Below are 27,946 nucleotides of genomic sequence, written 5' to 3' on the forward strand. Positions count from 1 at the left end.
TAACAATAATGGCACAGGCAAACACCGCCCCTCCAATAATAAAGAAAACTACCCATCACAAAGGGAAATTGGAAATAAATTCTCAAATGTTCTAAGAATAAAATATTATTCAAACAGCCTAGTGGTGCTATAAATGTGACAGGCTTTATAAACATTATAAAGAAAGGTACAAGGGATCTTTCAGCCACCTCAAAACACAGCATTAACTAAACACCACACAAATCATTCACCCCACAGATTTTCCTCTGGTGAGGGACGGAATAGCTCCTGGAATTTCTTCTGAATGCCTTCTTTCCTCTCCCCAAATATCAAATTTGCTTTCTCTGGGATTCTGGATGGAATCTGTGTTTAGCCTTCTCATGATCAGGCCCATTGAATTCGGTCTGGCAATTAATCATGACTAGTGATGAGTGTGCTGGTTCAGCTCAGTTCTCAAAGCTGCCTGCCAGTGGTATGTGCTATGTGGTGAGGTGAATGATTGTTGCTTCCCTTTAGTGATGGTGATTGGGGTGACTCAGTGTTGGAGGCACTGGTAGCTATTTGTCTATGCCAACACCTAATGCTAAGCCGGCCGCTTTGAGGATTCTTGAGAGAGTTTGGATGTGTGTATATTCTCCTTCATAGGAAATCACAAGCAATTTACCCCACCCTGCCCCATCTGCTGACTGAGTCCCCCAGCTGTTAGTAATGAATTGAGATGAAAGGTTTTAGTCCCTGAATGGCATCTCTTCAGCTTACACCTCAAGCATCTTCGAATCGTACATCTGCAATCACTGCCAGCTTACTGGGTCTTGTCTCGATTGTGAGCAATATTTATAACAGACGTGTCTAGTGGAGATAAAACAGATTTCTTTTTCTGCTGAGTGGTCAAGGCAGCACCATTAATATCTACTGTAGCTCCTTCTCCTGTCCAATAAATGGAAATAGCAAGAATCCAGTTTAGCCTTTCTGCACTATTAGCAGGTTCCTAAATTATTTTCAGGAAACACTCAGTTTTCAAGGCTGGCTTTGACAAAGTGCTAACATATATAAATATTGCAGAAGGGATTAGACTTGGAACATGCTTCATTTGCTAATGATAATTATGAATGAGCTTTTTTCTCTTGTAGGTCAAAGGATTTTATGGATCTAATGGAACATGGGCTTGCATAGCTGATTGGTCCCCACGGTATCTCAAGCAGAAGTCCCTATATCCTACTCTTAAAATCTATGTTTTTGGAACTCCCAGCCCCTCCCCCCAGGAAAGCACATTTTGTATCCTACCAGACCAACTCTTCAAGAGAAAATTCCTTCTTCATTTATTCAGAAGGAAGGGAGTATTCTGGCTTTCTTTTGCTTTCAGTAGCTTAGCAGAGTGACTGGGATGTGGGAGAAGCTAAAATCCTTATCAGAATAAGGCTACAAATTCCAGAAACTATACATTTAATATGGTTGGTTATATAATCAAGGTTGACTCAGCCTTCTGTCCTTCCGAGGTGGGTAAAATGAGAACCCAAATTGTTGGGGGCCATAGGCTGACTCTGTAGACCCCTTAGAAAGGGCTGTAAAGCACTGTGAAGTGGTATATAAGTCTAAGTGCTGATGCTATTTATTTCATTTTTTTTAATCGGAGGGCTTCCCATTATCCCATAACACCTAAATTTAGGAGATATTAGCAGAGATATTGTCAAAGACTTTTTGAAAGTCCAATCATGCAATATGTATTGGGTCATCTTGTCTGTGTGGTTGCAATAGATCATGAGAAAAGACCTACTTTCTCAATGCCATTTTGGTTCTTTTTTTTTTCACAAAGCTTACTTTTTAGGAATTTGTTTATTTCCCCTTTAATAATACTTTTGACCATTTCCTCTAGAACAGATACTAAGTTAACTGGCCTGTAGTTTTATTTTTTACTCATAGCCTTAAAAAAAAAATTGGCACCACCCAGTCTTTTTTTCCAGTGCTAAGGAGCAGTTGATAAACAGAAGATGCATATTTTCAGAGAAATAAATTGCTAACTTATGTTTAAGAATTATTTAAGACTTCTTGAATAGATACCATCTTAATCCAGGGATTCCTTTAGCTTTAGTTTCTCATTTTGCTTTTAACTCTTGTTGCCCCCATTTGTCTCAGTTCATCAGATGTTCCCTTCTGAAATACTGTAGCCAGCTCAGGCACAGATCTCTGTCTTATGTCTTTAACAGTGAAGAAAGAAGCAAATAATTCATTCTGCTTTTCTACTATCTTCTCCTTTTTTTAGGAGACATTTAATTGTCTCGTCATCTAACAGCCCAATGGCTTCTGTGGTCTGTTTCCTATTCCAGATATATTTGAAAAATGCTTTATTATTGCTTAAATGATCTTTCTCATGTGCTCCTGAAAGTGCCTTTTATTTTTTATCACTTGCTTTCATTTCCTTTGATAGAGTTCCTATATGTTCTTATCTGGGCTTTTTTTTTTAATGACAACTTTGACCTTGTTTGTTAACCAAACTTGGAGATTTCTTTGCCTTTGTGAGATCTTACATAAAGTATTCTTCCCACCGGAGGGTCTAATATAGTAATTTTTGAATTATTTCCAAGTATTTTGGAGTGAACTATTTCTACTTGTTTTTCCCCTTTTAATTCCTTTATGTTTTGAAAAAGGTTCTTATAAATGTCACTTTACCTACTGGGTCATTGTTTCAGAGATATTTCCTTACCTAAATAGAAAAACAGAATAATCACGCATTGTCCTAACTTACTAAAAAAAAAAAAAGTGACATGATCATTTTTCACACTTATGACCATTACAGTATCCCCATGGTCATATGATTTACATTCGGATGCTTGACAATTGACTCACATGTATGATGATTGCTGTGTCCTGGGTCATGCGATCACCTTTTGCGACCTTCTGACAAGCAGAGTCAATGGGTAAACTCAGACTCACTTAACAACCTGTTACTAACTTAACAACTGCCGTGATTCACTTAACAAATGTAGCAAGAAAGGTCACAAAATGGGGCAAAATTCAGTTAATAAATGTCTCACTTAGCAATGGAAATTTTGGGTTCAATTTTGGTCATAAGTTGACGACTACCTCTACTTCTTTGTTTCTATGTGCTTTGGGGGCTTTGATTGTGGTAGTGCCCCCAAAGTGATCCGAAGCCCTCATGTCCTTGTTGTGTGTCAACAAGGCAAAATACAGCTATGTCCAGGACCAAAGAGCAGCTTTCCTTTTACCTAATTTGGTATAAGCCTTGTGAAAATATTCCTTATCTGGTTGGTTTTGGGTTGTAATAGCACTTGGTTCGTCTCATGATTAGTCTCTCTCTCTCTCCTCCCTTTTTGCTCCTTTGCTGGCATATTTTTTTTCTGTTCTGATGGCAGATTGTGGAAGCAGCTGACAGATTGTGGTTTAGGTTGGAAGAATGCAATTTAATTGGCAGAAGTGGCTGGAGCTGTCTTGAGTTCTTACATAAGCAGAAAAGTGTATAAATTTAACAAGGTTTTTTTAAGTGCCTTATCTTAACCCCCTCAAGCCACTGAATTTGTTAGTTGGGATGTCATTTTTAAATTTATTTAATAGACAAGCCCCTTTATAAAAAAAAAACCCTAAAATGTAGTATTCATCTCTTTTAAAAAAGCAACACTTAACAGCTTCCAGGTTTTTGACGTGGAGAGGAACTATAAGAGTCTTACTACTTATAGATAACAGCCACAGGATAGAGGTGAGGGAGTCTGAGTAATATTATTCTGAAGATGTAAGAGAGAGGAAGGAAAAGAGCTATTGAGGTGAGGGTAAGCCAAAACTGTCCAAATTGTGTGAACCGATTGTATGTTTCAGATTAGTACCATTTTGTTCAAAAGGTTTGTGGATATAAATAAATTCTGTGTGTTTGGTTCAAGAGCAGTTAAGCATCTGTATCTTGCCTTAGGATCCCTTTTGCCTCAAACATTTCATATTGACTATTTTCTAAATAGCTTTCCTCGAATGATAAATGTTGTTTTGATTTGTTAAATTAATGTTGTATACAGTATGATTACATGACATTAATCAAATAAATGGCTGAACAAACGGGATAATTTTGTACATGATTATGCTATGGAATTTCTTTACAATGCAGCATTTTTTACGATGCCCCACTGAAATTAATTTAGTCACACAGCATGTGGTTATTTTCTTGTGATTAAATGATGTTTAAAAGGCATATTTCTAGTTTTACATTCTCTGGGCTATATATCTAACATCAAACTGGCCTATAAAACTAAGCTACAACAAGATTTCCAGGCCTGTTTGTTCAAGAACAGAACAACACGGGAGTCTTCCATGCCCCTGAATAAATCCTGGTACTCTCACCCATATATCTGTTCAGAAATCAACTATGATTTCATATCCCTACATCCATTCTTCTGCCTAAGATTCTGATGCTAAATTATGAGCAACAAATCAATGCAGCTGGATTTATTTTATTGTTATGATGTACAGGATTGGTGAGATTAGTTTATTGTCAGCTGAGTATATTATTAAAAAGAAAAGTAATACCAACTACAATTTTGAGAAATAAGCATTCAGCAGTGACGTGCAGTCAGGTGAGGCAAGTGAGGCACAGCCTCACCACTCTCATCATGAAAAAAAAGTAAAAGGAAAAAGCTGAGCTAGTTACTTCCTCATCGTGGATGACTCTGCTTAACTGTTAAAAAAAGCTGGAAAAGTTACATGTGGGTTGGAGGGAGGGGGAGGAATTCAAACTTCATCCTCTGTGCTGTGCAGGGCTTTGGGCAAAGGCTGGAGGGAAGGACCCTGGCTCGCTTGTGCTCTCCCTCCCCAAGAGTAGTTTGATTGCAGGCAGAGCCACGTTGTGGGGCCAGTGTGTGTGCTACAGCATGGCTCTTTGCCTGGCTTTCTGCCTCCTCCTGTGGTCTCCTCACTGGTGCTCTCCCTCCCCAAGTGCAGTGACTTCCTCCCCAGGCCCCCATTCATTTCTCTCTCTCATAAACACAGCTGGATAAAACTATATAAAAATCTAGCCCAGCTTCACTGATTACAAGTTTGAAAAGGCAACGTGGCTCCGCCTGCAATCAAACTACACTTGGGGAGGGAGAGCACAAGTGAGCACTGAGGAGACCACAGGAGGAGGCAGGAAGCCAGGCAAAGAGCCATACTGTAGTACACACACTTCCCCCCAGCCTCTTTCTTTTGGAAGGCTCAGATCGGCTCCCCTCCGGCTTCTCTGCCTCTCCTCTCACCCCAGCCTGCCAGCAGGAGGTGATAGGTGGGCTTTATTGTGTTCCAGGCATTTTCCACCCAGACAGCAATGGTGGAGGTGTTTGGGAAAGGCAGCAGGGGAATGGGGGGGATGGCAGAGGAGCTGCTTTCAAGCCACTGGAAAAGATATCCAATCCAACTTTTGTGTGTGTGGGGGTTTGTTTGAGAGTGAGTGAGAGAGGGAAGGGGTAGGAGAGATAGTCCAATCCAACTTCTCTCTCTCTCTCTCTGTGTGTGTGTGTGCGCGCGTGTGTGTGTTGTGTGTGTGTGTGTTTGAGAGGGGGAGGAAGGGAGAGAGGGAGGAAGGAGGGGAAGGAGAAGAAAAAGAAAAAGAAAGAAGGAGCAAAGGAGAAAAACAAATGCTGTTGCTTTAAATTGGAACTGAGCATGCCTGGCTGTGGAATTCTGGGAATTGAAGTCCACAAGTCTAAAAATATTTGAAACTCAGCACTGTGTCAGTGCCTCACCAGTCATAAACCTCACCGCACGTCACTGGCATTCAGATACTGTAATTTTGAAGCTGGCTTATTTTCCTTAAGATATTAACCTCGATTAATCACTGTTAGCCAGACTCAGACAAAAAAAAATGGCACTACTTGAAGATTGAAAACTAATACAGGTAGTGCTTGACTTCTGACCACAATTGAATCCAAAATTTCCATTGCAAAGCAAGGCAGTTTTCAAGTGAGTTTTGCCCCATTTTATGACCCCTTTTGCCACAATTGTTAAGCAAATCATTGCAGTTGTTATACGAATCACAAGATTGTGAAGTGAACCTGGCTTCCCCCATTAGCTTTGCTTGTCAGAAGCTGGCTGGGAAGGTTACAAATGACTCTAGGGCAGTGCAGCTGTCGTAAATACATGCCAGTTGCTAAGTGCCCTAATTTTGGTTGTGTAACCATGGGGAGGCTGCAACGGCCATGTGAAAGGCACTTTTTTCAGTGCCATTGTAAATTCAAATGGTCACTAAATCAATGGTTTTAAATCAAGGACTTCCTATATTCAAAGCCATAAGGTAAGAAAAAAGGTGAACACCTGGCTAATATAGCATACCCTAATGTGACCTTAATGAATATCTTGCTATCATCTTTGCAGCTGAATATTTTTTGACTTTAGTTGAAACATTAAAAAAGCTATCAGTTTCTTGTTTGTTAAATTGGCAGTCTTAAGAACGCATTGTGAGATTGTGATGCAGATAGATTCCATCCACTATTGACTTGTATGCAAAGTTGTGATGTATGTTTGAAAGGATGAAGCTTATACCTTAATGTCACAAGGCACAATTCAGCATCTTGACATCATTCTGGCTAGGCGTTGATGCATAGCAATGGCACTTATACTTATATATCATTTTCTAACACTTTACAGTCCTCCCTAAGTGATTTTAAAAGTCAGCTTGTTACCCCCAACGATCTGCATTTTCATTTTGCCAACTTCGGAAGGGTGGACAGCTGAGTCAACCTTGAGCCAATCAGGATTGAACTGCTGTCAGTCGGCAGAGTTAGCCAGCAATACTGCATTCTTACCACTGTGCCACCATGGCATATGGTTTAGATAATTATTGGATCAGCTGGTTTAACTTAACAAAGAGAACTTGATTACTTCATTGTGTTTTATTTCATTGTGTTTTACTCCATTTATATTTACCGTATATGATGAATCATATCCATAACCTGGAATCTAGGTTATGCAATATTGGGAATATTTTCAGTTAAAAATGGTTCTCTTTTTCTTTTGTCAATAAACACCTGCATTTCAAAACCAATTTGCCTAATTGACCAAACATTGTCGATATTTTGCTAATCCTAGTTTTAGAAACACCAGTATTTCTATTCTGTTAGATGTATTGTTTTAGCAATTTCAGAAGTCATATAAGAGAGCTTGGAGTTACATCCAAATTTTTATACACTCTCGATATTAGATATACTGCAAAGAGGAAAGCTGACTTCCTTTGGTGATGATTCATATAGAAGAACAGTTTATAATTCTATCAGCACTAAATCTTTGGTGCAACCCATTTTATATCCTATGGAAGAATAGATCCCAATGCATTTTAGTGGAATTTGCTCCTGAGCAAATGTATAATCATAATCCTCCTGTGTTGGAATTTAGATTGCTTTTCCTTTTGACATTGAAACCACATCTGCAGTAAAAATGAAGACAGAAGTCCACCGAAAGAGAGATTTATTTTCAGTTAAAACACTTGCTTCATTAAAACCACATGTCAGCAAACATATGAGTTTAGGCTAAAGGCATATGGTGCAAAAGCTGTGCTGACCCTTGCACTTTATTTTTAAAATAATATTAGCTGTTAGCAACCATAGTATAGTCATAAATTGACTACAGCAAGAGTTTTGGGTGTGAATGGAAGACTTCTCTGACATACAGCAAAAACAAAACCGATTATGGAATGTGTTTTAAAGGATTCCTCATTTGGGAGATGTTTTTCTCTTTCAAATCAATTGGTGTTTCTAATGCAACTAGGAAGCACAGATTTTGGAATAGCAGAAATTTGTCCTTAAATGTTCATTTTTATTCTTTCCAACACAGTGAAATATTGGAAATAAATTATATACAGTATAGTGGGAGAAGCTGGCAAAGGAAATACCAACATCGTCACTAAAATCCCCCCAATGTTCCTTTGAGCCAGAGCTCAGAATACTGCTAATAATAGAGAGTGTAGAGACTATAGAAAGTAAGGAAGATGATTTTGACAAAGTTAGGTCAGATCTGTTACCAAAGCTTTACTAAAACATAGATTAAGTAAAGAAGAAGAAGAAGCAAAAAGTATGCATAAAGCTTGCTCAAATAGAAACTACCCAAATTCACATAGGTAAAAGAGCAATAGCAGAGTTATATACCGCTTCACAATGCTTTACAGCCCTCTCTAAGTGGTTTACAGAGTTAGCATATTGCCTTCAACAATCTGGGTCTATTTAACCAACCTGGGAAGGATGGAAGGCAGGATCAACTTTGAGCCGGTCAAGATCGAACTCCTGGCAGTGGACAGAGTTAGGCTGAAGTACTGCATTCTAACTACTGCTCCACCAACTGAGAAAGCATGGCATAATCAGACTTGCAAGATTCTAATATTGTAGTTACTCTCAATAAAGTCTTAGCCTTCATGTGGAGTTGATTCTTAGTCTGGTCTTCCTGGCAGGCTGACAATCATTTGTTCTACGTCGCTACCCTTGTTCATATGACCCAGAATAGAGTGTCTGCAACCTGGACTGTGTTTCCCAGGGTATTCATCAGGGGTGGGTTCCTGCTAGTTCTAACTTCTTCTATAGAAGAGGTTCCACAAATCTACCGTGCCTTTTAGAACCGGTTCCAGCTCCCTTCCCCTGCCCGTCCACACATCATCAAGATGAAGAGCGAGAGGAGGAATTCTGGGAGTTGAAATCCACAAGTCTTAAAGCTGTCAAGTTTGAACACCCCTGGGTTTTTTTTCTAAAGGGTTAGGGGTGCAAGGGTCTTGTAACTTGACAGCTTTAAGACTTGCGTGCTTCAAATGCCAGAGTTTCTGAACCAACATTTTGGTTGCTAAGCAAGAGCATTGTTAAGTGAGTTTCACCACATTTTACAAGTTGGCCACGCCACCCAGTCACATGGCTGGCAAGCCACTCCCACAAAGCAGGCCACTCCTACAGAAGAGGTTCTAAAAAAAATTGAAACCCACCACTGGTATTCATGTATACAAACATGCCAAGACACAGAACAAAGGAAAAAAACAGATTTAATGTGTCATTTTTTTGTGCAGAATATATAGATGCCTTGTGTGGCTAGTTTTGGTGTTAGGATTGGAGAAATTCCAGTTGTCATGATTTGAATGCTTTCCCTAACTTTTAAAGTGCACTTTGGCTAGATTTTTCAAAATTTTGAGCTTTCTAGTCATAAATGAACAAAATTTGTGTGAGCCCACAGAACACCATTTTTAATTACTGTATCCAAGTTTATAATAGATAAGACTTATAAAGAAATCCAATTATCAATTTAACAAAAGTAAATATAAAATAAATTTGAAATCAGAGTGCAGCTACAATTTATCTCTGTGTCACTTGTTACTTCCCTTTTGTTTTTATCCAGAAGGCTTGGGATGGAGGGAGAGTGTGAGAGTCCCAACTTATAATTTGTTACCCATTGGAGTTACTGATGAGATCCCAAACAATAAATCTATGTGTGTGAAGTTCTGTGTTTGGGGACCTGAGACTGTTTTATTATTTTTGCCATTGCTGTTACATTCCCCCCCCCCCCTAATTTTTAAATTTTTTTTCCAACTTTTGTCACATTTTCTGCTCATAGTATATTGGTAACCCTGTAAAAAGAGTTAATCTTTGTGGGCCAGGCTTCCTATGTGAATAAGTCAATTGGAAGGAAGGCTCTCTGTGTTGAGTCTTTTAAGCAGTGGCGGGGTTCAATTTTTTTTACTATTGGTTCTGTGGGCGTGGCGTGGCTTGGTGGGTGTGGCTTGGTGGGTGTGGCTTGGTGTGGCAGGGGAAGGAGACTGTAAAATCTCCATTTCCAATCCACTCCAGGGCAAGGATACTGTAAAACCTCCATTCCCTCCCCACCCCATTAACTTGCTTTCCAGCTCCGTTCTCCTGTGCAGAACAACAGAAGAGGCAGCAAATAGATGGGGGCGGAGCCATCCAGAAGTGGTATTTGCCGGTTCTCCAAATAACGCAAAATTTCTGCTACCGGTTCGCTAGAACCAGTCAGAACTCGCTGAATACCACCTCTGCTTTTAAGGACTTTTTGAAAACAGCTCTTCTAAAACAAAACTTTTAAAGATTCCTTTGTGTTCATTCCACTGCTTTCTTCTGATGACATTATGAAAACAAGTTCAAGTTGTTAGAGTACCAATTAAGTTGAGGTAGACATGGAAATTGAATTAGGAACTTGACCCAGGGCCAGCATCCATATCACATTTCTATAATTATCCATTGATTATAGAATGTAAAATGAATGTTACATGAATGTAAAGTCTTCTGAGCTCCAATTTGTACTTAAACAAATGTTTTTGGTTGACTTAGAACAAAGTGTTTAATTCCAATAACATTTACAATAAATGTTTTTGAACCGATAGGCACGTTTTAAAGTTTACAAAAACATTATGAGCTTATTGCCAAGAGTCTACAATAGTGTGACTTTGCTTCCCACCATTCTTTTAATTTTCCAGGGATTATTTGGATCACTTTTTTGGGGGGGGGGGAATGGGGCAGATTTCCAAATAAAGGACTGGGCTTCAACAGATGCCCTTATTTTTTAAAAAATGACTTTTGTGGTGCATGGGGCATACTTGGAAATAAATATATTGTGAGTGGCTATCACTTTATTTTTCAGCCCCGTTCATTCATAGCTTTCAAGCATTGGAAGCCAGTATAAAAGCATTGGCCAGTATAAAAGCCAGTACAAAAAACAAAATGCTGCTGCAACAAAGGCAAATTTTGCAATATTCCCATTTGTGTAGGGATTAATAATTCATCTCATTTCTTTAGATGTCTCACGGTGTGTGGCAGAGAGGAAATATACCCAGGAACAAGCACGCAAGGAATTCCAGCAAGTATTCATCCCAGAATGCAACGATGATGGGACTTACAGCCAGGTTGATTGAAACAATCCTTGATTATTCATTTGACCTATTTCTTTCCCTCCTTAAGTCTCTTTTTGTGACTTTGAGTTACCACTGATTGGTTCTAAAGAAATCTGTTGTTTCTGAAATAAAAACAGCTCATAAGAAAATATCTAACTGTTAAAATTCCTTAAGTTCTGAAGGATGTTAAGATGAAGATCTCATGCTGCTTCCAGCAGTATTGTGAAAGTGTCTCCCGTTTCCTGTCTTATTTCTTGCAAGTGTTGTAAAAACTGAGCCAGATATATCCAATGATATCCAATGTTGCGTTAGTACATTTCTGTTATTTCTGATGGTCTCCTCCTTTCCTCCACCCAGTAGAATCCTGCTTGTTCTCAAAAAAAAGTAGTTTGCAAGTTTGAAGACTCTCCAGAAAAAGTTGTGAGGATGTATAAAAGTCTGGAGACTCCATTACATTGTAGATGGAAGAAACTCTACTAATGCACACGTTATGAGATTCTATTGAAAGTTGGGTTACCATCTGTTGAATTACTTATTTATTTTAGCTAAAAGTGAATGCTTATTAAGAAGCACAGACATATTACTTATAGCATTTTACAGCACAAACTGTAGAGTCCTTGGTATTCTCTGAGCTTGCAGAGCTTGTTTGCTTACAGACGTTTCACTATCCAACATCATCAATGCCAATGACTGTGAAATTATATACAGTCATTGTATATAATTATATGAAATGTAGCTTGTTCTGACAGTATTGGTGGGAGTGTAATTTTCTCCTTGGCAGTTCCTTGATTAGGGTATTGTTTTCTGCTTGAATGTTTGGCTGGCATTAATCCCTGCTTATCTGAGTGTAGGATTCTTAAATAAGAATTTTTCATTGTATCTACTGATTGCTAGTTGGTGTTCATAGATGCATCCTGTTAAGTCTTCTGCCAGTCTGTCCATATAGTAGTTGTTACAGTCGCTACACTGTATGTAAAAAAATCCTATTTTTTTTCTTCTTCCTGGGCTACTAGGCCTTTTAAGATGTTTTGGAAAGCTTTATTTTGTTTGCATTCTACAGTGATGCTGTGTGATTGTAACTGTTGGTTATTTTTGAGATGTTTTTGATATATGCCAGTATTATACTTTTCATAGCTCTTGTTGGTTGTGCTATGGTGGGTTAAGTGGTTAGACACTTTTTAATAAAATTGCATGGATATACATTTTTGGGAAAATATTAAATAGATGGTCTCTTTTCTTTTTGTGTTACGTCGCGTTGTTCTGAAGTACATTTGTACTAATCTGAATAATGTTCTTACATAGCTCTTCTTGTGGGAGGTTGGATTGTTACTTTGGTAATGGAGCACTGGGATAGTATGGGTTGTCTGTCAAAAACTAGTATGAGTTTTCTATCAAACCAAATACAGTAATACAAGAAGAAGAAAAAACATGACTCATGTACAATATATAATCGGAAGATCAATAACAGCTACTTTGCAGGCAAGACAAGCAGAAGATCAGCAAAGCACATCCATGAACACAAACTTGCAACCAAAAGACATGATGAAAACTCCTTAATCTTACAATTCACGGAGAGATTCAACCATAGTTTCTTCTGGAAACATTCTAGACCAGACTACATCAAAACAATTAGGGAATTCCTGGAAGCTTGGCATTTAGACAAATCAGTTATTAACAGATATATAGAGACAAATAACATTTACACATCAGTCAAAACAAATAATAGAAGGAGCAAAAAGGAACACATCCTTTCTAGCAGGCTATAGCCAGATAAGCGGGGATTAATATCAGATAAATCAAGCATAAAACAATACCATAATCAAGTAAATACCAACAAGAAAATAACAACCAATATTGTCAGGGCACATTATGTATGTAAACAGGGAACTAACCACACACCACAAGCACTGATGATGTTACTTAGTTGGGTAATGAAACGTCTGCAAGAAAATAACTAAGCACTGAGAACTCCAAGGATCCCCTTAATTAATGGAGTGTTGGGATGAATATCCACTCCACACTTTAATAGAGTACACAAACCCAAGAAAGAAATGTTTGTGATTTATGAATGGGTCTTAGATTTTGCATGCATTTTGTAAGTTAGCTCATATGAAGTATTTTGAATCAAAATGTATTGTCTTATGATGCATCTTTTCACCTAGTTAAAGATCATGACAATGACAGTTTTAGTAGTGTATTTATTTATAAAATTTATAGGGCACTCATCTTATCTCAAGGTACTTCTGGACAGATTATATAGATAGAACAATGACATTCATTGTGTATGTGTATATGTGTGTGTATACATTCATTGCCCAACTTCACAACCAGTAAAACAAACTAGCTCTTATTCCACTATTGATTTGTGCTTTTGGAAATAAGGGAAATGAGACAAGAGTGCTATAAAGCTGCAGCTATTTCTTCTTTGCTGGCATTCCCCCACATTGACAAAAATAAATAAATAAATAAATGGACAAGCTCAATTCATATTACATCACCACAATGCCTATATTAATTTGAGAAAGGTTGTGACTCAGTTTGGATTTGAAATTCAACACACTCAACTTTGGTCGAACAAGCAACTCAGATTGTATCATTTTATTTTTTCTATCCATGCAAGTTAGGAGAGAGAGAAAAAAAATGACTGAATGAGCTGCCACTGGATACCCACTGAAGATATTATTAGTGATTCCCCAATCAGATCACGGGGCTGAGCCTTTGCCTATTCCCATTCAAGTTTCAAGCTACATCCACTTAATATAATCCATAAAAGCAAAGGAGCCTATTGATTTTGATATGACACATGGGTTTTGCAAAACTGTGGAAAGGATGGTTCATTTTTTTTATGGGTTAGGGCCACAGGTTTAGGTACTAAGTGGGGGGGGGGAAATCAACACTATCTCTCAAGAAAATATGAGATATTATTTTCTGTGAGTTTCAAATACTTGATGTTTTTTCACAGGTTCAGTGCCACAGTTACACAGGCTACTGTTGGTGTGTCACCCCTAATGGCCGTCCAATCAGTGGTACAGCTGTAGCACATAAAACTCCACGTTGCCCAGGTAACTACATATGCATTATTGTGGCAGAAGCTGATCTTCTTTTTTCTTACTCTCTATCATGATACACTGAATCAAAGTATCCAGAAGCTAACCTGCTAAATTAAGTATTTGCTTATTATTGTATCTTTCTATTCCGTTGATTCTGCTGACAACAAATAAAACGTAGAATACAAAAAAGAGATAATTCAAAAGTGCATTGAGCAATTAACAATTAAGAAATAAAAGTTTGTCAAGGAAAATGATTTGCTTGATAGAATCGAGACCACACGAAATGTTAATACCACTTTATAATGCCTTGGTAAGGCCACACTTGGAATACCGCATGCAGTTTTGATCTACACGACATAAAAAAGATGTGGAGACTCTAGAAAGAGTGCAGAGAAGAGCAACAAAGATGATTAGGGGACTGGAGGCTAAAACATATGAAGAACGGTTGCTGGAACTGTGTATGTCTAGTTTAATGAAAAGAAGGACTAGGGGAGACATGATAGCAGTGTTCCAATATCTCAGGGGTTGCCAAAAAGAAGAAGGAGTCAAACTATTTTCCAAGGCACCTGAGGGTAGAACAAGAAGCAATGGGTGGAAACTAATCAAGGAGAGAAGCAACTTAGAACTGAGGAGAAACTTCCTGACAGTTAGAACAATTAATCAGTGGAACAGCTTGCCTCCAGAAGTTGTGAATGCCCCTACACTGGAAGTCTTTAAGAAGATGCTGGATAGCTATCTGTCTGAAACGGTATAGGGTTTCCTGCCTGAGCAAGGGGGTTGACTAGAAGACCTCCAAGGTCCCTCCCAACTCTGTTGTTCTGTTCTCTTAAGTGAGGGCCGCTGAGTGCATTCTCTACCTTGGGAGCAACATAGCTGAATGTCAGGTAAATGATCCTCTAACCTCAGGAGAGGAGGGAAAGAGGGAGAGAGCCAGTCAGCCAGTTAGCAAGTTTGGTATAGCAGATGATGCTCAGACTAGAAACTATGAGACCATGAGTTCTAGTCCCACCTTAGTCATGAAGCCAGCTGAGCTGGTCATTCTCTCTCAGCCCTAGGAAGGAGACAAACTACTTCCAGAAAAACTGCACCAAGAAAACTGCACAGGGCTAGTCCAGACAGTCACAGGAATCAACAACATGTAAAAAGTGGGCCCTTTGTGCATACACACACACACACACACACACACACACACATATTAAAAAAAGAAACCAGGAGGGCCATTGCTGCAGATTTGCAAGAGGTGAACCTTCAGATAGCTATCCCCTAAGCCAGTGATGGCTAACCTTTTTCGGTCAGAGTGCCCAAAGAGTGCACGTTCGAACCCCCAAAATGCAATGTGCACACTTCCATGCATGAACCCTTGTGCATGCACCCCACACATGCGTGTGCAACCCCTGCATGTGGCCCACCTCCTGCACATGCATGGCAGAGATCTGCAGACCAGCTGGCCAATGGGAGGCAGCGTGCTCATATGTGGCAGAACTGAACTGGGCGACGGCTTGCATGCCATCAGAGAGTGTTGCATGCTACCTCTGGCATGCATGCCATAGGTTCGCCATCACAGTCATAAGCCATTTGGGGTTCTGAAAGTGCACCTTACCCCATGCCTGGTAAACCATTTCCAACCAGTGATGACCTTCAGTTCTAACCAGGGGTGGGTTCCTGCCAGTTCTAAGCTCTTCTATAGAAGAGGTTCCACAAACCTACAGTGCCATTTAGAACCGGTTCCAGTTCCCTCCCCCCACCCATCCACACATCATCAAGATGAAGAACGAGAGGAGGAATTCTGGGAGTTGAAGTCCACAAGTCTTAAATCTGTCAAGTTTGAACACCCCTGGGGTTTTTTTTCCTAAAGGGTTAGGGGTGCAAGGGTCTTATAACTTGACAGCTTTAAGACTTGCACGCTTCAAATGCCAGAGTTTCTGAGCCAACATTTTGGTTGCTAAGCAAGAGCGTTGTTAAGTGAGATTCACCACATTTTACAAGTTGGCCATGCCTACCCAGTCACATGGCTGGCAAGCCACTCCCACCCGGTCACATGGCCAGCAAGCCACTCCCACAAAGGAGGCCACACCTACATAAGAAGTTCTACAAATTTTTGAAACCCATCACTGGTTCTAACTGTATGTGTTCCCTGCATCATACCACTGATGACCAACTTAGCTGTTCCATTGTACACCCGTTGCAACATCTGGATACTTTTCAAAAGCAGACCAAGTAGAAAACTTGGAATAGACTAATTTATATTTTGACTATTTTGGCGCCTCACAGCACATTAGATTTATTATACTTTCTTCTTGGTTTCTGTGAGGTTTGGTTTCCTATCATTTTAGTGGAGCCATGAACTTTATGTCACAGAATAATAGATAAGTGTACTTTAAAACAATAAACCAATTTCCTGCTGACCTTATTTTAAGAAGTATAATTTAATAAATCTTCAGTGCAAAATTCAAATGACCCGAGTATGACATTCAGGCTGCAATTCTATACTTGGGATTTTGGCATAAATTTTATTATGGTCAATTACGTGCATTCATAAAAAATGACAGTGGAATTATTCTGGGGGAGACGTTTGGATATGAATAGAGGATTAGTGTTCTCCAAGTTAATTTTAGATTTTTAATCCAAACTAATGCCTGTAAACCTATATTTTATTCTGACTGTTTTGTAGATGTCCGACTTTTCCAATATTATTGCTTTTAAGTACAAAATTGACATTTTTTGTAAATGAAAAAAATAATAATCGGTGAGGACAAAACAGTTTTCAAACAGGATAGTTTTGGATCACCTTGTATTCACATGGCAATTGTGCATATTTTGGTTTCCTCAAGAGAAAAAGTTTTCACATTATAGTGCTTCAGTTCTGAAATACAAGTTTCCTTTACAGATTTGCCCTTTGGATATCAAGCTGTCAGTAATTATAAGGCACTGTTTGAAAGCATTATTATATTCGTCCACCATGTAGTAACTTGTGTCGATTACAACCAATTAATACCAACAATCATTGTCTGTCTGTCTGTCTGTCTGTCTGTCTGTCTGTCTGTCTGTCTGTCTGTCTGTCAATGGCTGTGTGTGTATATGTTGTAGCATAACTCTGGAACGCCTTGAGCAATTTCAACCAAACTTGGTACACAGATGACTCACTCTCTGGAAACAAATACTGTAGGGGTAAGGCACCCCTAACACCCCTTGGGGGGGTGTTCTGTTAAGATACAGCCTGTTGTGCCTTAAAATGACTTCTACTGTACTGCTGTAAAATGACTTCTATTGTGCAGTAGAGTTGGCATGGTAACAGCTTCACAATACTGGCAACACATGGCAACAGCTTCACAGTACTCCACAAGGGGGCTTCCTCTGGTAAGCGGGAAAATCCAACATTAGAAATTATGTTTGGTCAGGACATTTCCCCCCTATAAATAAATACCTGGGCAATACCGGGTTATCAACTAGTAGTAAATAAAAATACATTTCCCAAATAATTTGAGATCTGCACAGTTCATAACTGTTCCTATTAGCAGTTGTTTACAGTATTCTGGAGAATCAATGTAGCCTGCTCATTAGCAAATCAAGGTCTAGGTAGCATTGTTGGGAGTGATCCTGAAAACTGAAGCAAAATATTTATCATAAGAAATCTTTGGGACTGAAGACTAAGATGATTTTGGTGAGAATTGCAATAGAGAATTGCAATAGAAAATTCCTTTTCTATTTCTTGTTTACTAATTTTATTTGGAATCCTAGTTGATGTTCATACTGTTAACATGTAAGATAAATTCAAGAAAAAAAAAGATAAGGTCTTAGAAGATCCGCAATGGGAATGCTTAAAAATTCAAATAAGCATCATGTACCTCTATCAGGTAGGAAAAAATGGTTAGTTGAAAATGAAAAATACTATTCCCCCCGCTCCGTTTGTCTCTGTCTGCCTGCCCCTCTCTGTCTTTCTGTCTCTCTCACTCTCTTTCCTTCTCTGTCTGCCTCTGTCTCTTTATAATCTATCTCTATCTATATTTCAATTATATATTGATATATTGTATTTTTATATTGTACAATATTCAACTGAGTTTGGTGATCCTTTAGATGTAGACATGATTCTTGGACAAATGATCATAGTTGGCCATCTGCAGGTTTGGCTCTGTTCACCCTATCTTATTAAAGTAGCTAAATATTTGGATAAGTAAAACAGGACCATGTTCAGGGGCCACGGAAGAAGGCAGCATAATACACTTCATGGAGAAAAAAAATGTTTCTTTGTTTGTTTTTCATCAGTGTTTTTATGCAAATTATGGAGCAAGTCACGAGGAAAGCACAGTTATGACTATCAGAGATAAGCCCAGAATCTATAAAACAGATATGCAGCCACCATTTTGGTGTCTGCTAGATTGTTCATCAGAATCATAATTGCCCCAACTCAAATGGTGAAGGAATTTTATTGTTCTCTTAACTCATTTGTTTTCAGTCTGCCAGATATAAAGGTGGAATTGATCATTGCAAACAAAGGAGCATATAAATCAGTGGTGAAATTCATTTTTTTACTACCTGTTCTGTGGGTGTGGCAGGGAAAGGATACTGCAAAATTTCCATTTCCCCACCCCACTCCAGGGGAAGGATACTGCAAAATCTCCATTCCCTCCCCACTCCTGGGGGAAGGATACTGCAAAATCTCCATTCCCTCCCCACTCCTGGGGGAAGGATACTGCAAAATCTCCATTCCCTCCCCACTCCAGGGGAAGGATACTGCAAAATCTCCATTCCCTCCCCACTCCTGGGGGAAGGATACTGCAAAATCTCCATTCCCTCCCCACTCCTGGGGGAAGGATACTGCAAAATCTCCATTCCCTCCCCACTCTGGGGCCAGCCAGAGGTGGTATTTGCCGGTTCTTCGAACTACTCAAAATTTCCGCAACCGGTTCTCCAGAACCTGTCAGAACCTGCTGAGTTTCATCCCTGATATAAATGTATCTAATCAAATGTGGTGAAAAACCTTAACAACATTATACCATGATATAAGATTCTGTACCAGATCAGGCCACTCCCAGTAAAACAGTGATAAGAACTTCAACACTAAACCCTTCACTTTACCCCTCCGATACCTCTATGGATCTTCTCTTTTCTTCTCCACCCCCTACTCTTCAAAGAAGTGGCTGATGTATTAGTAAATTTGTCCCTGTTCACAAGCATCTAGTATTAAAAGATCTATTTCCAATTGAAAAAACAATCTGGAGGAAAGAAAGAAAAATGATCTCATTCACTAATTCTTAGTTACAATGTTTTTAAAGGCCAAACAGAAAGCAGTTGAAGGAGAGAAATCAATAAATAAAAAGTAGAGATTCCTGCTGAGCAGATGGAGTAATCCTGATCCATCTTACTCTCTTCTGTAGCCTGATGGAATGGCTGTTGCCAAGTGGCACTTGATGGAGAGAGGAACATGGCTGCTCAATATAGTTGATGGCAGCTGTATTTCCTTCAGGAAATAGTTCCCTTCAATTTGGGTTTTTGGTTTGGTTTGGGGAAAGAAATTGCCTTGGTTTTCCTAATAAATCCCTTGCCCATAGTAATCCCTTTGATGTGTCAATAAAATGGTTTCCAGAGCTTAAGGATTTTTCCCCTGAAAGCAATAAATGGAAGATCTAAAAGCAGCAGGCAATCCTCCCCAACCAAATAAGTTCCAGTAAATTCAGCATATTTTAGAAGATATTTTTTGAATGCACATATGGGCATGATGTAGCCAAGGTTCAGTGTGAATTGGGGAGAATTTTGACCATTGGAGATTCCTCGGAACGTGGTATTTTTGCAGAAACCCTGAATGTAACTAGAACTAATGTAACTTGTACCAACCACAAATTGTAAAGTAAATTTGATTAAAGCCACTCACACCAATTTCTGATAAAGAAAAAGCTAAACTTACTTTATGAAACAGGAGCTTGTGACATGTGTCTTTTGTATCATGTATTTCACATAAAAAGGAATCGTTCAGAAGTAGGAATTTCAATTATCAGGACTGTATTTTCTAGCAGGCAAGTATTTATTTAGATGGAAGTGTGTGCATATTAAATTGCTACACTTTTTGTGTTTCTTGCACTCTTTTGGACCATAACTGGTTTTTTAAAAAAATTCTTTCAAGTTGAAGAGCTAGGAAAAAAAGCTTATTTAAAAGCTTACATACCTCCAGCCTAAATTTATTACAAGATAAATTAATCACTAACAGCATTATCTAAGACTCAATTCATTTGGATTTTGTTTCTTAATTATTGGGCACTGGCAACCCTCCAATCTATTACTACTGTCTGATGATTCCCTGTTTGATGGTCTAGTTGAATCTTTACTAGATTTATTCAGGTTATACCCATTAGTTCCACCCACCATATTTTATAACTCATCCAAATCTTCTACCAAATCCAAGCTTCTGGTAAGTAATTTATCCATTGACTGAAATATCTGATAATTTGTATCAGATTGTATGTTGACAATTGTGTAATTCTTTGTAAACAGCATTCCAGATTGTTTTGATTGCCACTACGTTTCAACTTCTTCCAGGCAAAACCATTTAGATAAATGTATATGGAAGTTCTCAGTTATCCAAATTATAGTTGTCCCCAAAAGTGCTTTTTTTTAAAACCACAACTGGACATCCTTGATTATTCTTGAAGACATTTCATTTCTAATCCATGAAGCTTCTTCAGTGCTAACTAACTGGTGGGGAATGGAAAGGATTTATAATCTTTCTAGACAGCCAGTTATTTGCTCTCTGTCGTTGAACCCACCTGGGGTTATAATGGGAATATAAATAGTAATAGCACTTAGACTTATATACTGCTTCATACTGCTTTATAGCCCTCTCTAAGCGGTTTGCAGAGCCAGCGTATTGCCCCCAACAATCTGGGTATTGATTTTAACAGCCTCAGAAGGATGGAAACCAAATGCTTTCTATTCCCCACCAGTTGATTAGAGAAGTGAAATGTCTTCAAGAAAAATATTTAAAAGTCCAGTTGCAGTTTGAAAGAAGTACTTTTTGGGAAATTTAGCTAAGTGGAAGTGAAATGCACACTTGGTCTAGAAGTTTTTGTTTGTCATTATTTTCAAATAAGGCAGGTCTCAGCTTAAACCTATGTATATACTTTCTTTTCTTATGTACTCTCTGTTGAGGTACAATCCGATAAAAAACATTGTTGTGTTGTAACTCAGAATAGGGAGGCAGACCTCTCCATGAGCCATTAGTCTATTGTAAGAGCACTGGACAACTTGAGAGATACATCATAAAGCAGATCAGCTTCATTGGCTGCAGAAAGTTAAATGTTCCCATCCTCCACAAACTGTTTGTTGAAATGCACCAGATGCATCCCAGACATTTTTACTACTCCCAAGTCAAGAGATCAAAATTTAGGGAGCTAAAAGAAATTCCAGAGACATTGAGCCTTTGGGAAAGGGAAGGAACTTTTGAAGCAGGTGTTCAATTATTGCTGAAAGGTATTGTTCACTAAGTTTTTTTTTTTTTTACAATATCTTAAAATGCAATGCACATGCAATATGTCTTGTTTTCTTCTGTAAAAGTTCCCAATGAGCATTGTAAGTCCCGGGGATATAGAATATTTTATAGAATAACACATTATGAAATAAAAGCCTTATTCGTCTCTTCTTCATATGAATAAATGCCTAAACAATGATTTTCCTGCTGCTTTTAACATTTGGTAACACAACTCAGTACTTTCAATGCTTCTTATATTACATTATTTTTTGCTCTACTTTTAGGGTCTCTAAATGAGAAGCTGCCACAGCGTGAAGGTACAGGAAAAACAGGTAAATATCACACTATTTAAGATTATAGATTATATATGTATAATCAATCTCCATTAAATAGGAAAAAATATTTTCTTTTGTACGGATTCGATATATTTCAGTGGATCAAAAAAGAAAAAGCAACCTAGGCTTCTTATTTTATTAAGAACCACGGTGGTGCAATGGTTAGAGTGCAGTACTGCAGGCTACTTCTGCTGACTGCAGGCTGACTGCAATTTGGCAGTTCTAATCTCACCAGATTCAAGGTTGATTTAGCCTTCCATCCTTCCGAGGTGGGTAAAATGAGGACCCAGATTGTTGGGGGCAATAGGCTGACTCTATAAATCACTTAGAGAGTTGGAGTTATCCTTTAATGAAGTTATTTGGACTATCTGATTTTTTTAAAAATATATCTCAGTATGAACTGAGAACAATGGTACATGCTTCCTTGATTAAACACTTTTTTGGGCTATATCTAATGAAAAGAAACCATTGGTTCCTTTGCATTGCACTTAAAATTTGGATGGTATTAATCTGCGCACTGATGATGTTATCTAGTTTAGTAACGAAATGTCTCAAGAAATCTCAGAGAGCACCATGGATTTAGCTATTTTTTGGAGAAACTTGAGGTAGCACTTAGCAATAATCAACCTAATAACATAGCCTAGGCCTAGGCTATTACAGAGTAACTGACTAAGAATTGTGCAGAGGATTCAGAGCAACAGCTTGAATCCAGGCCTCCCCAATCCAAAACCAGTATCACATGATTTTGGCTCATGTATCCTGCCATTTGAAGCATCTACCTTCATACGGTTTTGGAAAATAAATTTCCCTGGTGGTAGAAAGGCTCATCTTAATGCATTTATATAAAGTTATATCTTTCTGAGAATATTCTAGCTGAACATTTCCCAGTACAAGCTGGAGTGTGGTTCTAACCTACTCCAAATGAAAATTTATATGGACAATTATTCATAAGTAGAATTATAATATGCTTTATTTTGTATCAGTTTGGCAAGGTGGAATTTAAATATTTAAAGCTGATAGTAATAATGAAAAGGGAGAAAGAAGAAGAAAAAATACTGTTGCAACTCTATCCCAGTTAGATACAAGCAGTGATACCCCTCTCGCAGGTGAGGTGAGCTCTCTTTCTTGCCCTAACTCCTGCCCACCTAGCAGTTTGAAAGCATGCAAATGCAAGTAGATAAATAGGTACCACTGGGAAGGTAATAGTGTTCCATGTGCCTTGGCATATAGTCATGCTGGCCACATGATCACAGAAGGGTCTTTGGACAATATTGGCTCCCTTGGCTAAGAAATGAACACCATCCCATAGAGTTAGATATGACTGAACAGGGGAAAACTTTATCTTTAATATAAGACAGAGTTAGGCAACATGGAGCTTTTGTTGACCTTAGCCAATGTGGGTGAGTAGTGAGAGATAATAGGGACTGCAGCACATATGCTGATATATGGGATTCTGATCAATTCTGATATATAGGATCATGAGTATTTCCTTCCCCTCCTCCTAGGGAAATTGATAAATTAGGTTAGTTTGCATTTTGATGGGAATTTAAGTAATTTGTAGTCATTGAAATAATACATGTACAAAATGAAGTTTTCTTTCAACATTTCCTAACTGTATTTTGCCACTTAAAATATATATGTTAAATGCCTATATGTGTGTAACATTGTGTATAGCTATGAAACCTATGACTTGAAAGAAATGTTGGCAAAATAATATGCCTACAGGTGCATGTTAGGAAAAATGTGCATAATCAGATGTATTAATTCTAGTACTGAATTGATATGTTTAAAAGTTTTAACAGAAACAAAATAAATCTATCAAATTCAGTTTCATTTAGTCCTACTCATCCTCCACTCCCAAATCCAGTGTCTCTATTTTCTTTTTGTGAATTGTTACAATTCTAACATACCACCCACAGTCAGTAGGATTTGTGCTGTACTTAACAGTCCTTAAAGTCTTGGCTGCTGCTTTCTGGACCATTCTGATTTCTAAAATCTGCTCTACTTAAGATTGAACTATAGAGATCTCTTTTATTCAGTCCTCTGGTAATGGAGGTTAAAATTTCTGGTTAGGATTTATTATAATAAATTAAACTGATGGATTATATTCAGAGCCAGTTTCTTTTATTAATGTTATCTCTTTATGACATGTTGTGTGTCTGTGCTAAAATCTTTCATATATCTGTCTGGACCAGTTTACCTCACAATGTAGCCGGTAGAATTATGCCCAAGATTAATGGGGATATGTATTCAAGTTTTTTTTTTCTTTATTTGCTTTAGTGGTTTGCAATGAAGTGCCCAAGCTCAGGAAAGCTGAGTTATGTAATGTCAATTCAACATTATATAACTATTCTTGATTTATGCTCCTAAAGGAACCATAGCACCCTTAGCCATTTCATATGAAAACACAAGTAACTTTTCAACCGCGTAATGTGAGCTGTGTATATATGCTACCTGAGGGCAATCGCTCTTTCATACATTTGCCTGGCAAATATGTCAGCTCCAGATGTCAATTAGCTTTTTTTTGAAGAAACTCAATACAGGTCATAAATTAGACATTTTTAGTAGTACGCAAAGTACTAAACATGCTATGTAGTCTTTAAACTTTGACTGAGTGTTGAGTCAGAGCAGCAATGAAGGAAGAAATCTTATCACCAGCTTCCAGCTACACACTGTGTTTGAGACACGGGGAAACAAAAGCAGGTGTGAAGCTGAATGTTTTCTAAAGCAAAGTTCTGCTTATGTGTTGGTTGTTGCTGAGGCCAGCCAGCTGCCACAACTCATGTTTATTTAAGCTTGGCAGAATGCCTGTTAAGGTTTAATACCTCATTAATTAAATAGCTAGTATGATGCTTAAGAGGCATTTTGGGTCCCAGTTGACCAGACAAAGCCAACATAGATTCTGAAAGATTGGGGCATTTTTACATTGAAAAGGCTTTCAGGAATCAAGTCATGTTGTTTTTTATATTTTCTTTATATTATGTTTCTTACATGTTCCTTACATTTTCAGTCTTTTAAAACATGGATGCAAATATTTAAAAATGGAATCGGAACTTCAAAGCACAGAAAGTGCTTATTTGGTTGCCTGCAATTTGTTTTACAGTTGCATGGAACTTTCTTTCCCTATAGAACAGAATCATACATAGAATTGCTGCATTCAGTTTTGATTTCTCTTCTGTTTCTTACATTTTAAAACACTGGTGCTATGCAGACTGTCCACTGTTTTGGGGGCTGCAGGGTGAGAATCTCCATTAGATTCTCACCTAGGTAGCTCTGGGAAGATAATGCTCTATTTGCTTACCCCATTGTGCCGAAGATATTGGGACAGTGCTGACAATATTACTATGGCATCCCTGGTCACAAATTCCACTGATAATCTAGCCCAACTGCAAAACACAATATTGTTATATAGTACTGGGCAGAGAAGATTTTGATAACAATATGACTATGATGTATTTTGTGAGGCACGTTATCTATCTTTAAGGACACTAGTGTAATTTTTTTGTTTGAGTAGACAAGATAAATTGATGCTCTTCTATTTACAGCTAAATTGTAACTCTCACTGTCTATGAATATTCACAGTCAGGTGCTTTTTCCAAAGGGTAACTAGACTTTCTTGTTTTATTTTTAACAATATCAGAAGTTCCACACGTATCCATTCCCAAAGTAGGAATAAAAACATATAAATAAAATAGAGCAATGTAAAACCCCATAGGGTCATAGTTATCTTAGGCAATATTACCATCATGACCTCCATCTTCTAGAAATAATCAGCATTGCAACATTGTCTTACTAGCAGAGTAGAAATAATATACGAGCAGTGATGGTGCAGTGGTTAGAATGCAGTATTGCAGGCTAATTCTGCCAACTGTCAGGAGTTTGATTCTGACTGGCTCAGCCTTCCATCCTTCCAAGGCCAGTAAAATGAGGACCCAGATTGTTTGGGGGCAATATGCTGACTCTGTAAACCACATAGAGAAGGCTGCAAAGCACTATGAAGCAGTATATAAGTCTAAGTACTATTGCTAATTTAGCTTTCATAAGAAAATTGGGACAGAAGACTCAAGTAAAATATTATTGAGGGGGTGCCCAGATATATTTTGTAAATGATATATGCAATGCGTATGCTATTACTTCCTTTTTTAAAAAACAAAGAAGTGCAATGTCCATTTTTAAAAGGCATCATTATTCATTTCTTTGGAGTGTAAGGTGAACATTTAATGGTTTTTTATTTAGAATTGACCATTAACCAAGTAAACACAACATTTTCCAACCCTGCTTTTTAGATGTAAATGATAAAGGCATTATTTTAAAAAGTTTTATAATTTGAGGAATATTTTCTCATATATTGGTCTTTTAATTTGTACATTATCACCCTTGGTCTCTTCATACTGTATCTCCCCTTGTTGAGTGAGTTAGAAAGATAGAGAAGCCACCAAAACTATACTGCTAGAAAAAAGCAAACTAAAAAAAAACATTTAAAAACCAAATTGGAATGTATAGACAAAAAGGAAGACGGTGGCTCAGTGGCTAAGACGCTGAGCTTGTTGATCAGAAAGGTCGGCAGTTCAAATCCCTAGTGCCGCGTAATGGAGTGAGCTCCTGTTACTTGTCCCAGCTTCCGCCAACCTAGAAGTTCAAAAGCATGTAAAAATGCAAGTAGAAAAATAGGGACCACCATTGGTGGGAAGTGTTAACAGTGTTTCATGCACCTTCAGCATTTAGTCATGCCAGCCACCTGACCATGGAGACGTCTTTGGACAGCGCTGGCTCTTCGGCTTTGAAACGGGGATGAGCACCGCCCCCTAGAGTCAGAAATGACTAGCACATATGTGTGAGGGGAACCTTTACCTTTACAGTGTGACATTGTTTTTGTTGCAGTCTATATGTGGACCATTTCTTACAGCCTAGTTTGTAGTATGCATGGAAAATATGTGAGAAATGTCTGAATTGTTTTCTTAAGAATAGACAGACATGAATCATACCTTTTAGGCATACCTTAACACCTGATTTTTAAGATATTCATTTGAATTTTTTTTGACAAGTATCTCTAAAAGAAGGAGGGTAGATCTTTTTGACAAAAAATACTGTAAAAAGTTTGTTTTAATTGATGCATTTTTTTCATTATTTCAATTAATATCTCACATTGAAGGGATTCAAGATAGCTAATAATTTATGAACAAATAAAAATAACAAAAATGGAAGAGTCTTATAAATATAAAGTCGCTTTATTTATGCCAGCCTTGTAAATCATCCAAGTCCCCAAATCTGTTCTGCTTTAAAATCCATGTTTGAATCATTAATATTTTTTACTGCTGTGTATTTTATCTAAGCATTACATTTGGGTTTTATGCTCCCCTGGGAACATATGCTACCTAGAGTAAATAAATACGTTAAAATAAATGTGAGATGTTTGTAATTTTTCAAAGTATTATGCATACTTTGTGTGCATACTTTTATCCTGTTTTCATGGATGTGATGCAATCATAAGAGAAAATAAGGAACTTCTAGGTTGGATTGAATGGGGTTACTGGAAAATGTTCTTGTCCATGACAGAAACCCTCATAAACATTTTAATTTAATTAAGACAGTGACTAAAAAGCTTGAAAATAAGTACACATACAATTGTGTGTACATTTGTTCATTTGATGTGTGTGGTAAAAACTTTTGCAACTGTTAATTTATTAACTAGCAATCATTTATTATATATGTGCACTTATTTAGCTTACTTTCATAATTGTAGTCTCCTTGCAAATCTTTTCCATTCTGAATTCAGATGATGCCTCAGCTCCTGCACTGGAGCCTCAGCCCCAAGGAGATGAAGAAGGTGAGAATTTATAGAAATGGGAAGGGAAGGCCTTGGCAATATTAGCTGAGTTCTGTTACAAACTGTCTATATGATATTAGGGAAATATGGCCAGGGTTTATTTTTTATTCTCTTCTGTGAGCTACTAAGTCACTTCCTATTTCTGATGCAGTAGATTCTAGTTAATAATCTAGATCAATTTTCCTCCAGTTGTGTTAGACTGTAACCATGATAATGCCCATGTCAACCTGAAGCGAACCTGGCTGAGGCTATCTTTGAAGCTTCATGGTTGCCTCAAGGCAGAGGAGGAGAAAGAGAGAAAGAAAATTAGATGGCTCAGTTGGCCATCAAAATAAAAAGTATGGGAGCCAAGGCCATTTTAACAGGTGGCTGAGAAGAGGAGGAGTGGAGTAACTAAGCAACCAGCCAGCATCTCTATTGGACAATGTGACTGATGACCTGGGGGGAAGGGGG

The 27,946-nt window shown here is 38.0% G+C and overlaps 1 protein-coding gene across 4 annotated transcripts in view; it reads left to right on the forward strand.

Annotated features, from left to right (window-relative positions):
- Positions 1 to 27,946, forward strand: part of SMOC2 (SPARC related modular calcium binding 2) — a 138,136-nt gene that overhangs the window by 44,997 nt on the left and 65,193 nt on the right. For 2 of the 4 annotated variants that reach the window (XM_081940898.1, XM_081940899.1), the window contains exons 3-6: positions 10,728 to 10,834; positions 13,785 to 13,884; positions 21,616 to 21,663; positions 27,443 to 27,493. In XM_081940898.1, coding sequence (XP_081797024.1) covers positions 10,728 to 10,834; positions 13,785 to 13,884; positions 21,616 to 21,663; positions 27,443 to 27,493 — 306 coding nt within the window. Of the gene's footprint in view, positions 1 to 10,727; positions 10,835 to 13,784; positions 13,885 to 21,615; positions 21,664 to 27,409; positions 27,494 to 27,946 lie in introns of all 4 variants that reach the window. The other 2 variants (XM_081940897.1, XM_081940900.1) reach the window with 2 other exon arrangements.

Source organism: Natrix helvetica (genome assembly GCF_964273705.1).
Source record: "Natrix helvetica genome assembly, chromosome: 2".
Classification (NCBI taxonomy): Eukaryota; Metazoa; Chordata; class Lepidosauria; order Squamata; family Natricidae; genus Natrix; species Natrix helvetica.